Source organism: Bubalus kerabau, chromosome 11, assembly GCF_029407905.1.
Source record: "Bubalus kerabau isolate K-KA32 ecotype Philippines breed swamp buffalo chromosome 11, PCC_UOA_SB_1v2, whole genome shotgun sequence".
Taxonomy (NCBI): Eukaryota; Metazoa; Chordata; class Mammalia; order Artiodactyla; family Bovidae; genus Bubalus; species Bubalus kerabau.
This window is the reverse complement of record NC_073634.1, coordinates 63,464,068-63,478,843: the sequence shown is the minus strand read 5'-3', so window position 1 is coordinate 63,478,843 and position 14,776 is coordinate 63,464,068. Positions and strand designations below refer to the sequence as shown.

Below are 14,776 nucleotides of genomic sequence, written 5' to 3'. Positions count from 1 at the left end.
AAGGCTGTATATTGTCACCCTGCTTATTTAACTTATATTCAGAGTACATCATGAGAAACGCTGCACTAGAAGAAGCACAAGCTGGAATCAAGATTGCTGGAAGAAATATCAATAACCTCAGATAAGCAGATGACACCACCCTTGTGGCAGAAAGTGAAGAGGAACTAAAAAGCCTCTTGATGAAAGTGAAAGAGGAGAGTGAAAAAGTTGGCTTAAAGCATTGAGAAAACTAAGATCATGGCATCTGGTCCCATCACTTTGTGGGAAATCAATGGGGAAACAGTGGCAGACTTTATTTTTTGGGGCTCCAAAATCACTGCAGATGGTGACTGCAGTCATGAAATTAAAAGATGCTTATTCCTTGGAAGGAGAGTTATGACCAACCTAGATGGCTCATTTGCATCAGGTGGCCAAAATACTGGAGCTTCAGTTTCAGCTTCAGTCCTCCCAATGAACATTCAAGGTTGATTTCTCTTAGGATTGACTGATTTAATCTTGCAGTTCAAGGGACTCTCAAGAGTCTTCTTGAGCACTACAATTTGAAAGCATCAATTCTTCGGTACCCAGCCTTCTTTATGGTTCAACTCTCACATCCACTCATGCTGCTGCTGCTAAGTCGCTTCTGTCGTGTCCAACTGTAAGACCCCATAGACGGCAGCCCACCAGGCTCCCCCGTCCCTGGCATTCTCCAGGCAAGAACACCGGAGTGGGTTGCCATTTCCTTCTCCAATGCATGAAAGTGAAAAGTGAAAGTGAAGTCACTCAGTCGTGTCCGACTTTCAGCGGCCCCATGGACCACAGCCTAGCAGGCTCCTCTGTCCATGGTATTTTCCAGGCAAGAGTACTGGAGTCGGGTGCCATCGCCTTCTCATCCGTTCATGACTACTGGAAAAACCACAGTTTTGACCATATGGACCTTTGTCAGCAGTGATGTCTCTACTTTTTAATACACTGTCTAGGTTTGTCATAGTTTTCCTTCCAAGGAACAAGTGTGCTATCCAAAAGTTGAGTGTGTTATCCAAAAGTTAAGAACCTAACTAAAATGCATCTAAAATGATGCTTTGAAGGAATCTGAACATATAACTATATAAACATATATAAAGTGTGCTTCTTCCAGCCCAGCGTTTCTCATGATGTACTCTGAATATAAGTTAAATAAGCAGGGTGACAATATACAGCCTTGACATACTCCTTTTCCTATTTGGAACCAGTCTGTTGTTCCATGTCCAGTTCTAACTGTTGCTTCCTGACCTGCATATAGGTTTCTCAAGAGGCAGGTCAGGTGGTCTGGTATTCCCATCTCTTTCAGAATTTTCCACAGTTCATTGTGATCCACACAGTCAAAGGCTTTGGCATAGTCAATAAAGCAGAAATAGATGTTTTTCTGGAACTCTCTTCCTTTTCCCATGATCCAGCAGATGTTGGCAATTTGATCTCTGGTTCCTCTGTCTTTTCTAAAACCAGCTTGGACATCTGGAAGTTCACAGTTGTTTGTTAATTGCTAAGCTTCCAGGTACAAAACTAGGTGTGGTGTTCCACCGACAAAGAATGGCCCAGCTGTTACGCAGCAACCACTGCTCCCCAGGGGACTCACATAGGGCAACAGGAACCAGCTGGGTCTTGCCCCTCCAGCAGTGATTCCCGGGCTTCTTGCCCACAGGAGGTGCAAGTTGATTCTCCCAGGGTCAGGTCCCCAGTGAGGTTTCTCCAGCTCTTCAGGGAACTTCAGAATCAAATTTCTTTAGCTTTTTGCTCAACTGCTCCCTGTATGTACAGGGAGAGGAAAGGGAACTGTTTATTAAACCTTTGCCTTACCTTTCCCCCTTTATTAAAATTACACACATAAGCACAAATGAAGAGAAGGATCAACTTTTCCCACCTGTCTCAGCAAGGGAATTGGGTGGGTCTGATAACTTGCCCATTGGATACTCCTCAGCTTGAATTATCTGGTTAGTTATTACTTCCTTATTTACTATTTATTTTACTTACTTCATGATTGGAAGGGGGATTTTTCTCTAAATTCCCTATGGATCATATTAGAAGTGGTGGTACACTATCTAGCAAAAGGTTACATCTACAGTTTGATGGATCACACAATAAGTAACTCACAAAGTGATGTGTTTTCTTCCACCTCAGAAAGGATCTGGAGAAAGGTACCTCCTTGATCTGAGGTCCAAAGCCAGGTGGACCTTCACTGCCCAGAGGATCTAGCACCTCATCTCTAGCCCCTACCTGGGCTAGTCACTCCAGGTTAGGCTGGAGCTCCAGGGAGGAGTGAATGTTACCTGTTGCATCCACCTTCCTGGGTGCCACTCTTCGGCTGCTGTTGGTTGATAGCAAATACAAACCCTCTGGGCAAAGTTCAGTTTTGCAGAGGAACAACCTTCACCCCCTTCAAGTCACCACAATGTAACGCTGCTTTGAGGGAAAGAGCAGGTAGGATTTTTTTTTTTTTTAAAGAACACTCATTCCTTCCTCCAATCTGCTTGGGGAACATGAATATGAGTATCATGGACAAACAAGACAAAGTTTCTTTTTATGTTTTCCTCACTTTCCCTTCCCTTTCCAGAATCTAGGCCCTGGGGATTCTCTTCAGGAGGTAGACGACCCTTGAGAGAACATCAGACCTCACCTTCCTTCCCAGTCGAGCCAGAACGGGCACCAGTTCAGCTGCAGAAACTGCTTGTGGCCTCATCTCCTCAGGGAGGGAGGGAGCCTTGGGGTTTGCAGGCTGCGCAGTCCCGCGTCTGTTGGCAGTCACAGGTGTTCTGACTCCAGCTATGTTTAGCTTTGTTTGTCTTCCATGGGAACACAACTGATTGAGTCTCCCTTTTCTCAGCTCTTCATTTGCAACAACTCATCACCTAGATCCTGAGTCCCAGATGTACAGCCAGATATGATTCAGATTTGTAAACATCCACACCAAGAGGAAAGGCAGAACCCTTCCATGAAGAGGAGTGACTCTATCCATTCCTCGACTCGTGTTCCCTTTACACCTCCAGATCCAAAGACACACCTCTTTAATCTTCACAATTTCACCTGATTTTAAAGTTTTGGCTTAAAACCTTTCCTGCTGACTCCAGCCCCCTCTGACCTTTCTCTTTGCTGAAACTTTCATAGCAATTGTGTTAGCACCATTCAATTTAGCACTTACTTGGCTACTGACCTGAACTGCTTGTAAACTGCTTCACGGTATTGGTTTTCAGCTTCCTGAGGAGTTCCTAACAGTAATAATAATGATAATAATAATAGCAGCAGCAAACATATGTGCCAACTCTATGCAGGTATTATTCCAGGGGTTTTCTATATATTGTGCTCAGTCACATCACACTCTTTGTGACCCCATGGACTGTAGCCCTCAAGGCTCCTCTGCCCATGGAATTTTCCAGGGCACCCCACCAGGAGTGGGGTGCCATTTCTTACTCTTGGGGATCTTCCCGACCCAGGGATTGAAACTGCATCTCTTTAGTCTCCTGCATTAGCAGGCGGATTCTTTACCTCTGGTACCACCTGAGAAGTCTTTTCTACCTAACTCATTTTATTCTTCCAATATGCCAAATGAGATAGGTATATTGTATTATTATTCCATATTTACAAATGAAATTGAAACAGAGATGGTAAATAAGTTGCTCTAGCTTGCACAACTTGTAAATAAAAAAGCCAGGATCTGACCCAGGTCAAAGAGCCCTTGGGTCTCTAAAAGATATTTTTTAGATTATCTCCTAAGTTCTATTTATCCAATAGTATCTAACCCTGTGAATGTGATTTATCATCCATTTTATATATAAAAAACGTTCTCCCTATTTTCAGATGAGACAACTAAACTTGCCTGAGGTCACAGTCAGGCCTGTGTTGAGCTGTGATTCAAACCTAGATCTCTCTGACTCTAATACTTTCTTTTCCCCTACTACATGGAAGCCATGGATTTGATTAATACTCAGCTCGATCATCACACCTCTGATGCTCCTTCATCTCAAGCACAATTGTGGAGACTTTTGCAGACAGGGGAGGGGGAAGGATACAAAGATGATGGGATAAGGTCCCTCCCTTAAGGAGTTCACAGCCTCTGGGGTGGAGATGGGGGAGATACAGGTGCAGACAAGGAGGTGTACTAAAATGCCACAGGTGCTGTGACAGAAGGTGTGAGAGTTCGGAGGCACAAAGTGATGAGGGTGGAATACTGAGGGATCCCTGGCTATCACACAGGCGAGGGAACTCAGACTTGTTATATAGTTTTTGATTGAAAGTTTTGTGATGATAAAAGATTTTGTGATAAACTCTGTTGAACAGAAAATTCAACTAAGGGTACCCTGAGCATACTGATTCATGAGGCTTCTGCTATAAATAATAATCCTTCCCAAATCCACTATAATTTGCTGCTGTTCTCTTGGTTGTCCCTGACTCCATAAGCCTCAGGGAGTTGGTAGAGGAGCCCCTTCCCTAGTGGCTCAGACAGTAAAGAATCTGCTTGCAATGCAAGAGAGCCAGGTTCAATCCCTGAGTCAGGAAGATCTCTTGGAGAAGAGAATGGCAACCCACTCCAGTATTCTTGCCTGGAGAATTCCATGGACAGAGGAGCCTGGCAGGCTACAGTCCATGGGGTCGCAGAGTCGAACACTGAGTGACTTTCACTCACTCAGAGGTGGCGCAGATTGCCTTCTGGGAATTCATAAAACTGAGACTGAAAGAAAAACTCAGTGAACACATGCATGTCTTTTTTCTGGGAGAGAGAAACCATAGCTCTCATTGTAAAACACCATGTATTATCCAAAAGTTAAGAACCTAACTAAAATGCATCTAAAATGATGCTTTGAAGGAATCTGAACATATAACTATATAAACATATATAAAGAGACAGTATATGTGTATATATATGTTTATACCCCTTACTGTGACACGCATAGAAAGTGTCTGGAAGGCAACACACATTCTAGACTATTAACAGTAACTACTTCAGAGGAGAGATTTTTTTTAAAGCAAAAGACAAGGAAGATTGAATTTTGGTTCTATATAATTCTATGCTGATTTAAAAATTAAATAATCTTTAATAATTTTTAAAGTGCATGTGCCACTTTTTTTTTTCCAGTATAATAGGAACATTAAGGATTTTACCTATTTTCATTATTCAGCCTAAGTACGTTTTAAACTAGTAGTTTAATCTCTTATTTCACTTGTACAATTGAATCTGCATTTTCTCCCTTTCCATTTCTCCCCTGCCTGCATACTGTAAATCAACAGAACTTGAAACACTAACACCAGCAGGAAACAGAAAACTAGCAAAAAGCAGGTAAGACAGAAAAAGTCTACTTATAGTCCTTGGTGAGTAAAACATATAAATACTCATATTTTACTATCTTCTCCTGCATAGATTTAGTATTTTATTCTGATAATATATGTACTGAACTTGTAAGTTATTACACCATTTATCTAACAGGAAGCAGGATGAGGCAGATTCTTTTGCAACAAAGGCTAATGAGTGCGGTATGCAGTTGTGATGTGGTGAGAGATGATTATAGCTGTCCCAGATAAGGGAGAACTGACTCCAATTATATATAAATTGCTATTTCTCAAATTTTGAGATAAAAAGCTGCACACTTTGCATCTAGTTTTCCCTTCTGCTAGCTAAATCACCATCTAAGATATTTGAAAACCTTGACTGGGAAGTTGGGCAGTTAAGAATTATGAAGTGGCAACTGTCCCACCGATGCCTATCTTTTATAGCATCTTGTTTTCAGGAAAATATCCAATTATTTCTGAGCTGACTCGGGAAGCCTTACTTCTTTACAAGGTCCCTTCACTGGTTTAGATATTTACTGTGCATTTCAGAAAACAATATTTTCTAACATCTGTTTAATGTTTATTTTCCTTTAATAGCTATTATATTCTGTTTTCCAAATTTTCACTCAGGTCTAAAAAAAGAATTTCAAGAACTACTAGCTTGACACAATGTCAGCAACTTAAGATTTCATATCCTCAGTGTCATCCTTGGTTTTTCACCACCTGCTTGCATTCGGGAAAGATTAAGTTAAACTAGGGGCTTCCCTGATAGCTCAGTTGGTAAAGAATCCACCTGCAATGCAGGAGACCCTGGTTTGATTCCTGAGTCGGGACGATCCGCTGGAGAAGGGATAGGCTACCCACTCCAGTATTCATGGGCTTCCCTTGTGGCTCAGCTGGTAAAGAATCTGCTAAACTAAACTTTAAAATGCTGTAATTTATTCTGAAGCATCATTAGAATAACACTGGGGGAAGACAGGTTCTATACAGGAAAGAGGAGGCTATAATGGTTGAATTTAAGCCTCCAATGATTAAGCCAATAGCAACCAGAGCTTCCAAGATAAGGCAGTCCTGAGAACAAGGCCAAAGCCTTTGTTCCCTACCAACATGAAACCACTGAAGTCTGAAGCTTCTTTTGAGTGCAGTGTTTGGCCTTTCTGTACTGTTTCTAAACAGACTGAAGTTACAGTGCTTATGATTTACAAATGGACAATTTCTGCAAGGCCCATTTCAGGCTGAGGGTTGTTTTTATTTTGCCCCACAATTCCTGAACTCTAAGGTGGTTTTAATCCAGGATTAAAGAGGTAGGCAACCTAGTGGGGTCTGCCAGGACCTTTCTAAGAGTTTTCTCCTTCTCTGGTCCTTTCTCCATGCTAGCACTATCCCCAGGAAGATGTCCTAGTATAAGAAAGTTCCCCTTACAAAAATTTACAAAAAGAGGTTAGTACCAGAAAACACAGAAATTTCTCTGGTGGCTCAGATGGTAAAGAATCTGCCTGCAACACAGGAGACCTGGGTTTGATCCCTGGGTTGGGAAGACCCCCTGGAGAAGGAAATGGCAAACCACTCCAGTATTCTTGCCTGGAAAATTCCATGACAGAGCAGCCTGGTGGGCTACAATCCATGGTGTTACAGAGTTGGACACAACTGAGCGACTTTCACTCACTCACTCACCAGAAAATACAAAATCCAGATAATATCCAATAGGCAAGAAAGGGAATGATTAAGTCTCATATATTCTTAGAGGTAACACAAACTGATTTTTAACCTGATATTAACTGAAAAGGAATTTGTAATGTTTAACAAAGTCTTAAAAACTGCACTCTGTACATCAATCATACATCAGTGAAAACAAAAAAACAAAACCTGGGAAAAAACCTATGTGCTCCACTTTCAGGAATTTATTTCAGGGAAAAATCAACTCTCTAGTCCTAGCCTTCTTTTTGTTATCTCTGTTTATTAGGTTGATGGATCATTTAACTCTTCTTACTGTGTTCTCTATTTTCACAAGACTATAATAAACATAATATACCTTTGGCAATCAGAAAGTAAAATATCAGCAGTAAACATAAAATACACATAAACACACCCTGTCTAAAACCACTTGCACTCAAAAGTGTTTAGTGTTAAATGTGGGGCCCACCTTCAGCATCCAGTTTCTTTTATTATTATTCTGAAAAATTCAGTATACATTAACAGTTTTCCCAAAGACTTAGGGTTTGATGATATAATGAACAAGCCTATGTCCACTTCTGTGGCTATTACTTTCACAGGATGACCTAAATAGAGTTTCAAACCACGACAATGATGTCCTCTTCCTGTGGACCCATGGACTGTTCCTTCAGGCTTCCAGACTTACTGGAAATGTGATCCAAGACTAACATGGTAGGTACAGTTCTCCCTTCCAGTGATATCTGGAATTCCATTATCTGATGAGATATTCTTTTCCTTCATTTTACAGCAGGAAATATTATCTAAATTCTCCTGGATCAAATGACAGTAGCCCTGAGAACAGAAAGCAAGTTTTAATAGCTCTTTCACCAAACCACACGACTTCTCTGATTCTGTTTACCATACTGTTTGAAGATGTTTTCTGAAGGGTCCACAGAGGTTACATTCAAAACCTTCTGGTCATTGTTTGCTAACTGCTGGATTGGTCTTAATCAGGGAAGAAATCAAATTTTCTGCTCGGGTTTTGGAAAAGCTCCTAAAATGTCTTTAAGTTGATTTAGAAGAAAATGCTTAACACAAGAATTATTACTGCCCTGGAATAAATTCATTAGAACTGACATATGTTGTAGCCACAGACCAAGAGTACTATACTTTGGGGACACATTATATCCCAAAGACAAGTGAAGTTTCTGAATGCTATCATTATCAGATGATAAAAGCTGTTCAACAAGGACCACAGCCTCAATGTTCTGGTTAACAATTTATCCTCTTAGAATGTTCTTGGTGTTTGGTATAACCACTTTTACAGGACCTAGTTTTCTCAAAGAAATTTTCTTCAAGAGGTTTTATGCGATGACTCAAAATTTCTAAGGTAAAAGACCTCCCATCACTTCAGTAGACATTTTCCCTTCCCACAATCCTGATTTGAGCTAAGTGAAGGGAGTCCCTGAATGATGAGGCAATTTAGTTCTGCTAAGTTGCTTCAGTCGTGTCCAGCTCTGTGCGACCCCATAGACGGCAGCCCACCAGGCTCCCCCATCCCTGGGATTCTCCAGGCAAGAACACTGGAGTGGGTTGCCATTTCCTTCTCCAAGAAAAGTGAAAAGTGAAAGTGAAGTCGCTCAGTCGTGTCCAACTCTAGCGACCCCATTGACTGCAGCCTACGAGGCTCCTCTGTCCGTGGGATTTTCCAGGCAAGAGTACTGGAGTGGGGTGCCATTGCCTTCCCGAATTTAGTTCTAGGTTCCAGAAAAGTCCAAGTTTCCCAGTAGCTCAGATCAAACCAGACCACCCCCCGGCCCTTAGATTTAGGCAGAACTAATACAAATGCCTGAATCAGTTCCAGAAGCATCTCATGTCTTACCAAGGTCAGTAAACCTCTTCTAGGGAAGGCAGGCTCCTCAGGCCTCAGTTTCAGGCCACATTTGGTCAGCCTGTATTTGCATGAGTAAAATGTTTTCTCCCTTTTAAAAATTCTTACATGATTGATCATGTATAAATTCCTATAATCCTACCCAGGAATAACCCACCATAACAAAGGTTTCTAAAGTTGATCCCACCCTAGTCTAAGGGGGGATTCAAGTCTCTGAGGATAGGCTCCTTAAGTCCTTTTTAAAAAATGCTCTTATGAGTGCCTCTGTGTGCTGAAGGATAAGGACTTCTGCAGGAGATCAACTGTAAGAGTAAATGAAAGGGAGACAGAGAAATCGCAACAAGCAGAGGCAGGCAAGATTTGAACTTGAGGATTTAATACTATTGGGGGAATACGATTTTTCTTTTTTAAAAAAAGCATCCCCCTTTGGGGAGGGATCATGAACACCTCTGCTTCAACATCTCCATCTTCAGCTAGGCTGGTTGCATCAGTGTGCTGATACTTTCTTCTACCTCTGAGAGCTTCTTCAGGACTTGATTGACCTTGACCTCATCAAATTCCAAACACAGAAATTCAGATTCCTGGAAAACATAAAAGGATATTTTAGACAAGATCCCCAAAACTATCCAAAGCTCTGCATCTGGTATGACCTAGCTCCAAAGGCCAGGGCCTATACCCAGCAAGCCTGACTTAGGTCTCAAAACCTAAATGATATTTTACCCACACAATCCCCTAAATGAAACTACCTCTATGAGATATTTCATAAATGCTAAAGAGAGATACAAAATAATTTTTAAAGTAAGTACTTAAGTATTGGGTTTCCCTGGTGGCTCAGTGGTAAGGAACCTGCCTGTCAGTGCAGGATATGTGGGTTCGATCCCTGGGTCAGGAAGATCCCCTGGAGTAGGAAATGGCAACCCACTCAATTTTTGCCTGGGAAATTCCATGGACAGAGGAGCCTGGTGGGCTATAGTCCATGGGGTTGCAGAGTTGGACATGACTGAGCAACCAAACAACTTAAGTATTGCTGTTTTATAGATGAAGATTCTGGGACACAGGAAGGTTAACATGTACCACAAAATCAGAAAAAGGCATAGTCAGATTGTGAACTCCCTGCTCTGGCTGACTCCAAAGTCCATGCGGTCTCCATAGCACCCTGTAATAAAAACAATGGAAAGAGGATTTGGCTTGACTCTCTGTTTGCCTGGGAATTGCTCTCTTTGATTTAGCGGTTATATTAGAAATTATGACAAGCTTGGAACAAGTTTCTTGGGAAACATCAACCAGATAACTGAAAGATAACCAGATCTTGAAAACAGCCTTAAACATTTCTGAGGCCTTTCCACTTGCTGCAAGCCAAGTCTCCTAAGATTTCCTCAAACACATTCCTTTTAATCACTGTTAGGATCAATCTACCCTGAATTAGGTAGAGATTAAAGAAAAGTGTGGTGACATTTTGAAGTGTGTGACAAGTTTCATGTACACTGGACAAATTCTAGGTCAACTTTGATTTCAGAGACAAGGGAAAAGTATGATTCTGAGTGAATCTGAGGACCATATTCAAAGTCCTCAAGATCAATAACCATGTAATTTTATGGCAGTATGAATTTTTAGAGACCAGCTACCTTGTTTTTTAGGTAAACAATTGAGGCCTCAGGCACGTTAAATGACAAGCCTATTATCCTTCTGTTTGTTGATGGCATAGCCACCGGGTCAATGTTCTCTTCTTTATATTTCCTTTATCAATAAATGGCATTTCCCAATCCTGTCCAAAGTGGCAGGGATCCCTCCCTTCAAAGACAGGGATTCACTCTGTCATCATCTAGAAGAACCCTCAGGATTTGATTCTGTAAAAGTGCCTTTGCTGTTGGTGAGCAGCTGTGCTGTGTCCATATTGATGGCACTGAACATCCCCTAGGAGCAACAAGTACAGAGGGAAGGGAGGATGAGTTTTTCAAAGGGAGGAAAGGCAGCTTTCCTTAACTACAAGGAACTTTTCCTCAAATATGTATTTAAATAGGAAAGGGGGATAGTCTCATATGTGAGTTTAGAAACTGCCAGGTTTTTATTTAGTTGAATTTAAAGAACAAGAAAGATGTTCCCTGTGTTTGAGCTACAGGCAGGGTTATCTCCTTTTGGAAATAAATGCAGATGTATGGCAAATTAGGTACTTCACGTGGCTAAATTAAGGACAGGTCTCAGATTTGAAAGCCTCTTATTCTTCATTCAGTTTTATGAGAACTTTATTGTTTTTGTTCAGTCGCTAAGTCATGTCTGACTCTTCGTAACCCCACGGATTGCAGCACGCCAGGCTCCTCTGTCCTCCACTGTCTCCCAGAGTTTGCTCAAACTCACATCCATTGAGTCAGTGATGCTATCTAATCTAACCATCTCACCCTTTGCCGCTCCGTTCTCTTCCTGCCTTCAATTTTTCCCAGCATCAGGGTCTTTTCCAATGAGTTGCTCTACGCATCAGATGGCCAAAGTATTGGAGCTTCAGCTACACAATCAGTCCTTCCAATGGATGTTCAAGGTTGATTTCCTTTAGGATTGACTGGTTTGATCTTGTTACTGTCCAAAGGACTCTCAAGAGTCTTCTCCAAAACCACAATTCTAAAGCATAAATTTTTGGGTGCTCAGTTTTCTTTATGGTCCAACTCTCACATCTGAACATGACTAATGGTTATAGCTTTGACTATACAGACTTTTGTCAGCAAAGTGCTGTCTCTGCTTTTTAATATGCTGTCTAGGTTTTGCCATAGCTTTCCTTCCAACGAGCAAGTGTCTTTTAATTTCATGGCCATAGTCACCATCTACAGTGATTTTAGAGCCCAAGAAAAGAAAACCTGTTACTGTTTTCACTTTTTCTGCTTCTATTTTCCATGAAGTGATGGGACCAGATGCCATGATCTTAGTTTTTTTGAATGTTGAGTTTCAAGCCAGCCTTTTCACTTTCCTCTTTCACTCTCATCAAGAGGCTCTTTAGTTCCTCTTCACTTTCTGCCATTAGAGGGGTATTATCTGCGTATCTGAGGTTGTTGATATTTCTCCCGGCAATCTTGATTTCAGCTTGTCATTCATCCAGCCCAGCATTTCCCATGATGTATTCTGCATAGAAGTTAAATAAGCAGGGTGATAATACATAGCCTTGACATGCTGCTGCTGCTGCTAAGTCGCTTCAGTCGTGTCTGACTCTGTGTGACCCCATAGACGGCAGCCCACCAGGCTCCCCTGTCCCTGGGATTCTCCAGGCAAGAACACTGGAGTGGGTTGCCATTGCCTTCTCCAATCCATGAAAGTGAAAAAACAAAGTGAAGTCACTCAGAGCCTTGACATACTCCTTTCCCAATTTTGAACCAGTCCATTGTCCATGTCAGATCTTTAGCCTGACTTTAAAACATTTAAAAATATTTGGTCTTTGAAACAATTGTCTAGGAACTAATAATTACCAGAGTACAACATATATATTGGAGAAGGCAATGGCACCCCACTCCAGTACTCTTGCCTGGAAAATCCCACGGGCGGAGGAGCCTGGTAGGCTGCAGTCCATGGGGTGGCTAAGAGTCGGAAGCGACTGAGCAACTTCATTTTCACGCATTGGAGAGGGAAATGGCAACCCACTCCAGCATTCTTGCCTGGAGAATCCCAGGGACGGTGGAGCCTGGTGGGCTGCTGTCTATGGGGTCGCAGAGTCGGACACGATTGAAGCGACTTAGCAGCAGCAGCAGTGACATATATATTTAGGAACTGGCAGAAGAGATGATGTAACCCATGTTTCACCTCAGTGAGATAAAGCCTGCTACAATAATAAATCACCTGCGTTTCCATTTATATGGGAGGAGCTTATCAAGGACAATGTTCCTAGAGATAGAAAAATCTGAACAAAGTTTAATAAATAGCCAGGATGTTTTCTGACTAAAGATCATTTATTGTTGTAATTTTCAGTATTCAAATGATCTTTGATTGGACCTCTAAGTATTCATGAAGCTCAGTTCACTTCTAAGGGAAATCAAATACCAGAGAGAAGAAGCAGGCTAAACAGAGTCCAAAGTTAAACAAATATTTTGCATGCACTCTCAAACTTCACCTCTCTCCCCTGGAAACAACACAGACTAACAGTCTTAGAAAGACACCTATAACCATACATGACTCTTGAAGAAACAGTTTACTTGAAACTGCATTATCAAAGCCTGGCTTCATCTAGTTATGCTACCAAATTATTTTATCAGGAAATCAGGAGCCTTTAAACTGGGGCTTATCAAATGGAGCTTTGTCCAAATTTTGCATTTGGCTGGGGTGCCTTGCAGAAAATACATCTAAAGCACTTGAAAAATATCTTTAGAAATGCAAATGATGCTTTTCACCAGATGCAAGAAGTAAAAGAGCAATTGGAAACACTTGATTTTTTCCTCAAAGTTATCTATCTTGATCTGGGCCTAACTAGTCATAATAATGAAAGATGATAAGACTAAATTCCTGTATTTAAGTATCTGAATCAAATGTAGAACCTGCTTCTTAGTAGAGTGTAGATACATCATCAGATAGAGTCAGAAAATGGTTCAGTTCAGTTCAGTCACTCAGTCGTGTCCAAGTCTTTGCGACCCCATGGACTGCAGCACGCCAGGCTTCCCTGTCCATCACCAACTCCCAGGGTTTACTCAAACTCATGTCCATAGAGTCAATGATGCCATCCAACCATCTCATCCTCTGTCGTCTCCTTCTCCTCCCGCCTTCCATCTTTCCCATCATCATCAGGGTCTTTTCCAATGAGTCAGTTCTTTGCAACAGGTGGCCAAAGTATTGGAGTTTCAGCTTCAGCATCAGTCCTTCCAATGAATATTCAGGACTGATTTCTAGGATTGACTGGTTTGATCTCCTTGCACTCCAAGGGTTAATGGTTAGCAGGTGAATAAGCAGATGCATCATTAAGAATTTGTACTCTGATCATGAGTACAGCAATGTATTAAACACAAGGGTTCTATTCCAAATTAGAAAAGAAAGCAAAGGTAACCTATTCAAATATTCTTTCCAAGTACAAAAGCTAAAAAGTCATAAAATCCTAACAAGAGATCCTTGAGGGGCTACTCTCTCCAAACTAACAACAACAACAAAAAACCAAGCTAGCTTTTAATGACATCTAGAAAAGGACATCTTACATGTTCCTAAGGAACTCCTTTCCCAGATAACTATTCTATTTTCAGGAAACTCTTATGTGTCAAGCCTAAATCTTTACTTTTTTAGCTTAAACTCATTTCCCAGCAAGGTCAGAGAATATAACTGATTATTTGTTTATATAATAATTAAAGGCTGTTATTAAGCAAGTGTTTGGTTTCTCCATCTACATACTAAATAATCTTTTTGTTTGTACTATCATTTAGAAGACCTTTTTATCTAGGTCCTGGAGAAGGCAATGGCACCCCACTCCAGTACTTTTGCCTGGAAAATCCCATGGATGGAGGAGCCTGGTAGGCTGCAGTCCATGGGGTCGCTAAGAGTTGGACACGACTGAGCGACTTCACTTTCACTTTTCACTTTCATGCATTGGAGAAGGAAATGGCAACCCACTCCAGTGTTCTTGCCTCGAGAATCCCAGGGACGGGGAAGCCTGGTGGGCTGCCGTCCATGGGGTCACACAGAGTCGGATACGACTGAAGTGACTTAGCAGCAGTAGCAGCAGCAGCATCTAGGTCCAGCCGCATACCCTGATGAATTCTTTGGCAAAACAATACTATAGTGACAAAAAGTGACTTATTAAAAACCTGTGTGCTCATTCGCTTCAGTCGTGTCTGACTCCTTGCGACCCTATGGACTGTAGCCCATCAGGCTCCTCTGTCCATGAGATTCTCCAGGCAAGAATACTGGATTGGGCTGCCATGCCCTATTAAAAATCTAAGTGGAACCATTTAGAATAAATTCAACATAAGACAAAATAGAAATCTTATAGCCTATATCTTC

The 14,776-nt window shown here is 41.5% G+C and overlaps 1 protein-coding gene across 6 annotated transcripts in view; it reads right to left on the bottom strand.

Moving 5' to 3' along the window:
- Positions 1-9,177: 9,177 nt before the first annotated feature.
- Positions 9,178-14,776, bottom strand: part of COMMD1 (copper metabolism domain containing 1) — a 177,922-nt gene continuing 172,323 nt past the window's right edge. For 5 of the 6 annotated variants that reach the window (XM_055540409.1, XM_055540412.1, XM_055540415.1 and 2 more), the window contains one exon: positions 9,178-9,402. In XM_055540409.1, coding sequence (XP_055396384.1) covers positions 9,295-9,402 — 108 coding nt within the window. In that variant the 3' untranslated portion in view covers positions 9,178-9,294. Of the gene's footprint in view, positions 9,403-9,895; positions 9,978-14,776 lie in introns of all 6 variants that reach the window. The other variant, XM_055540410.1, reaches the window with a different exon arrangement.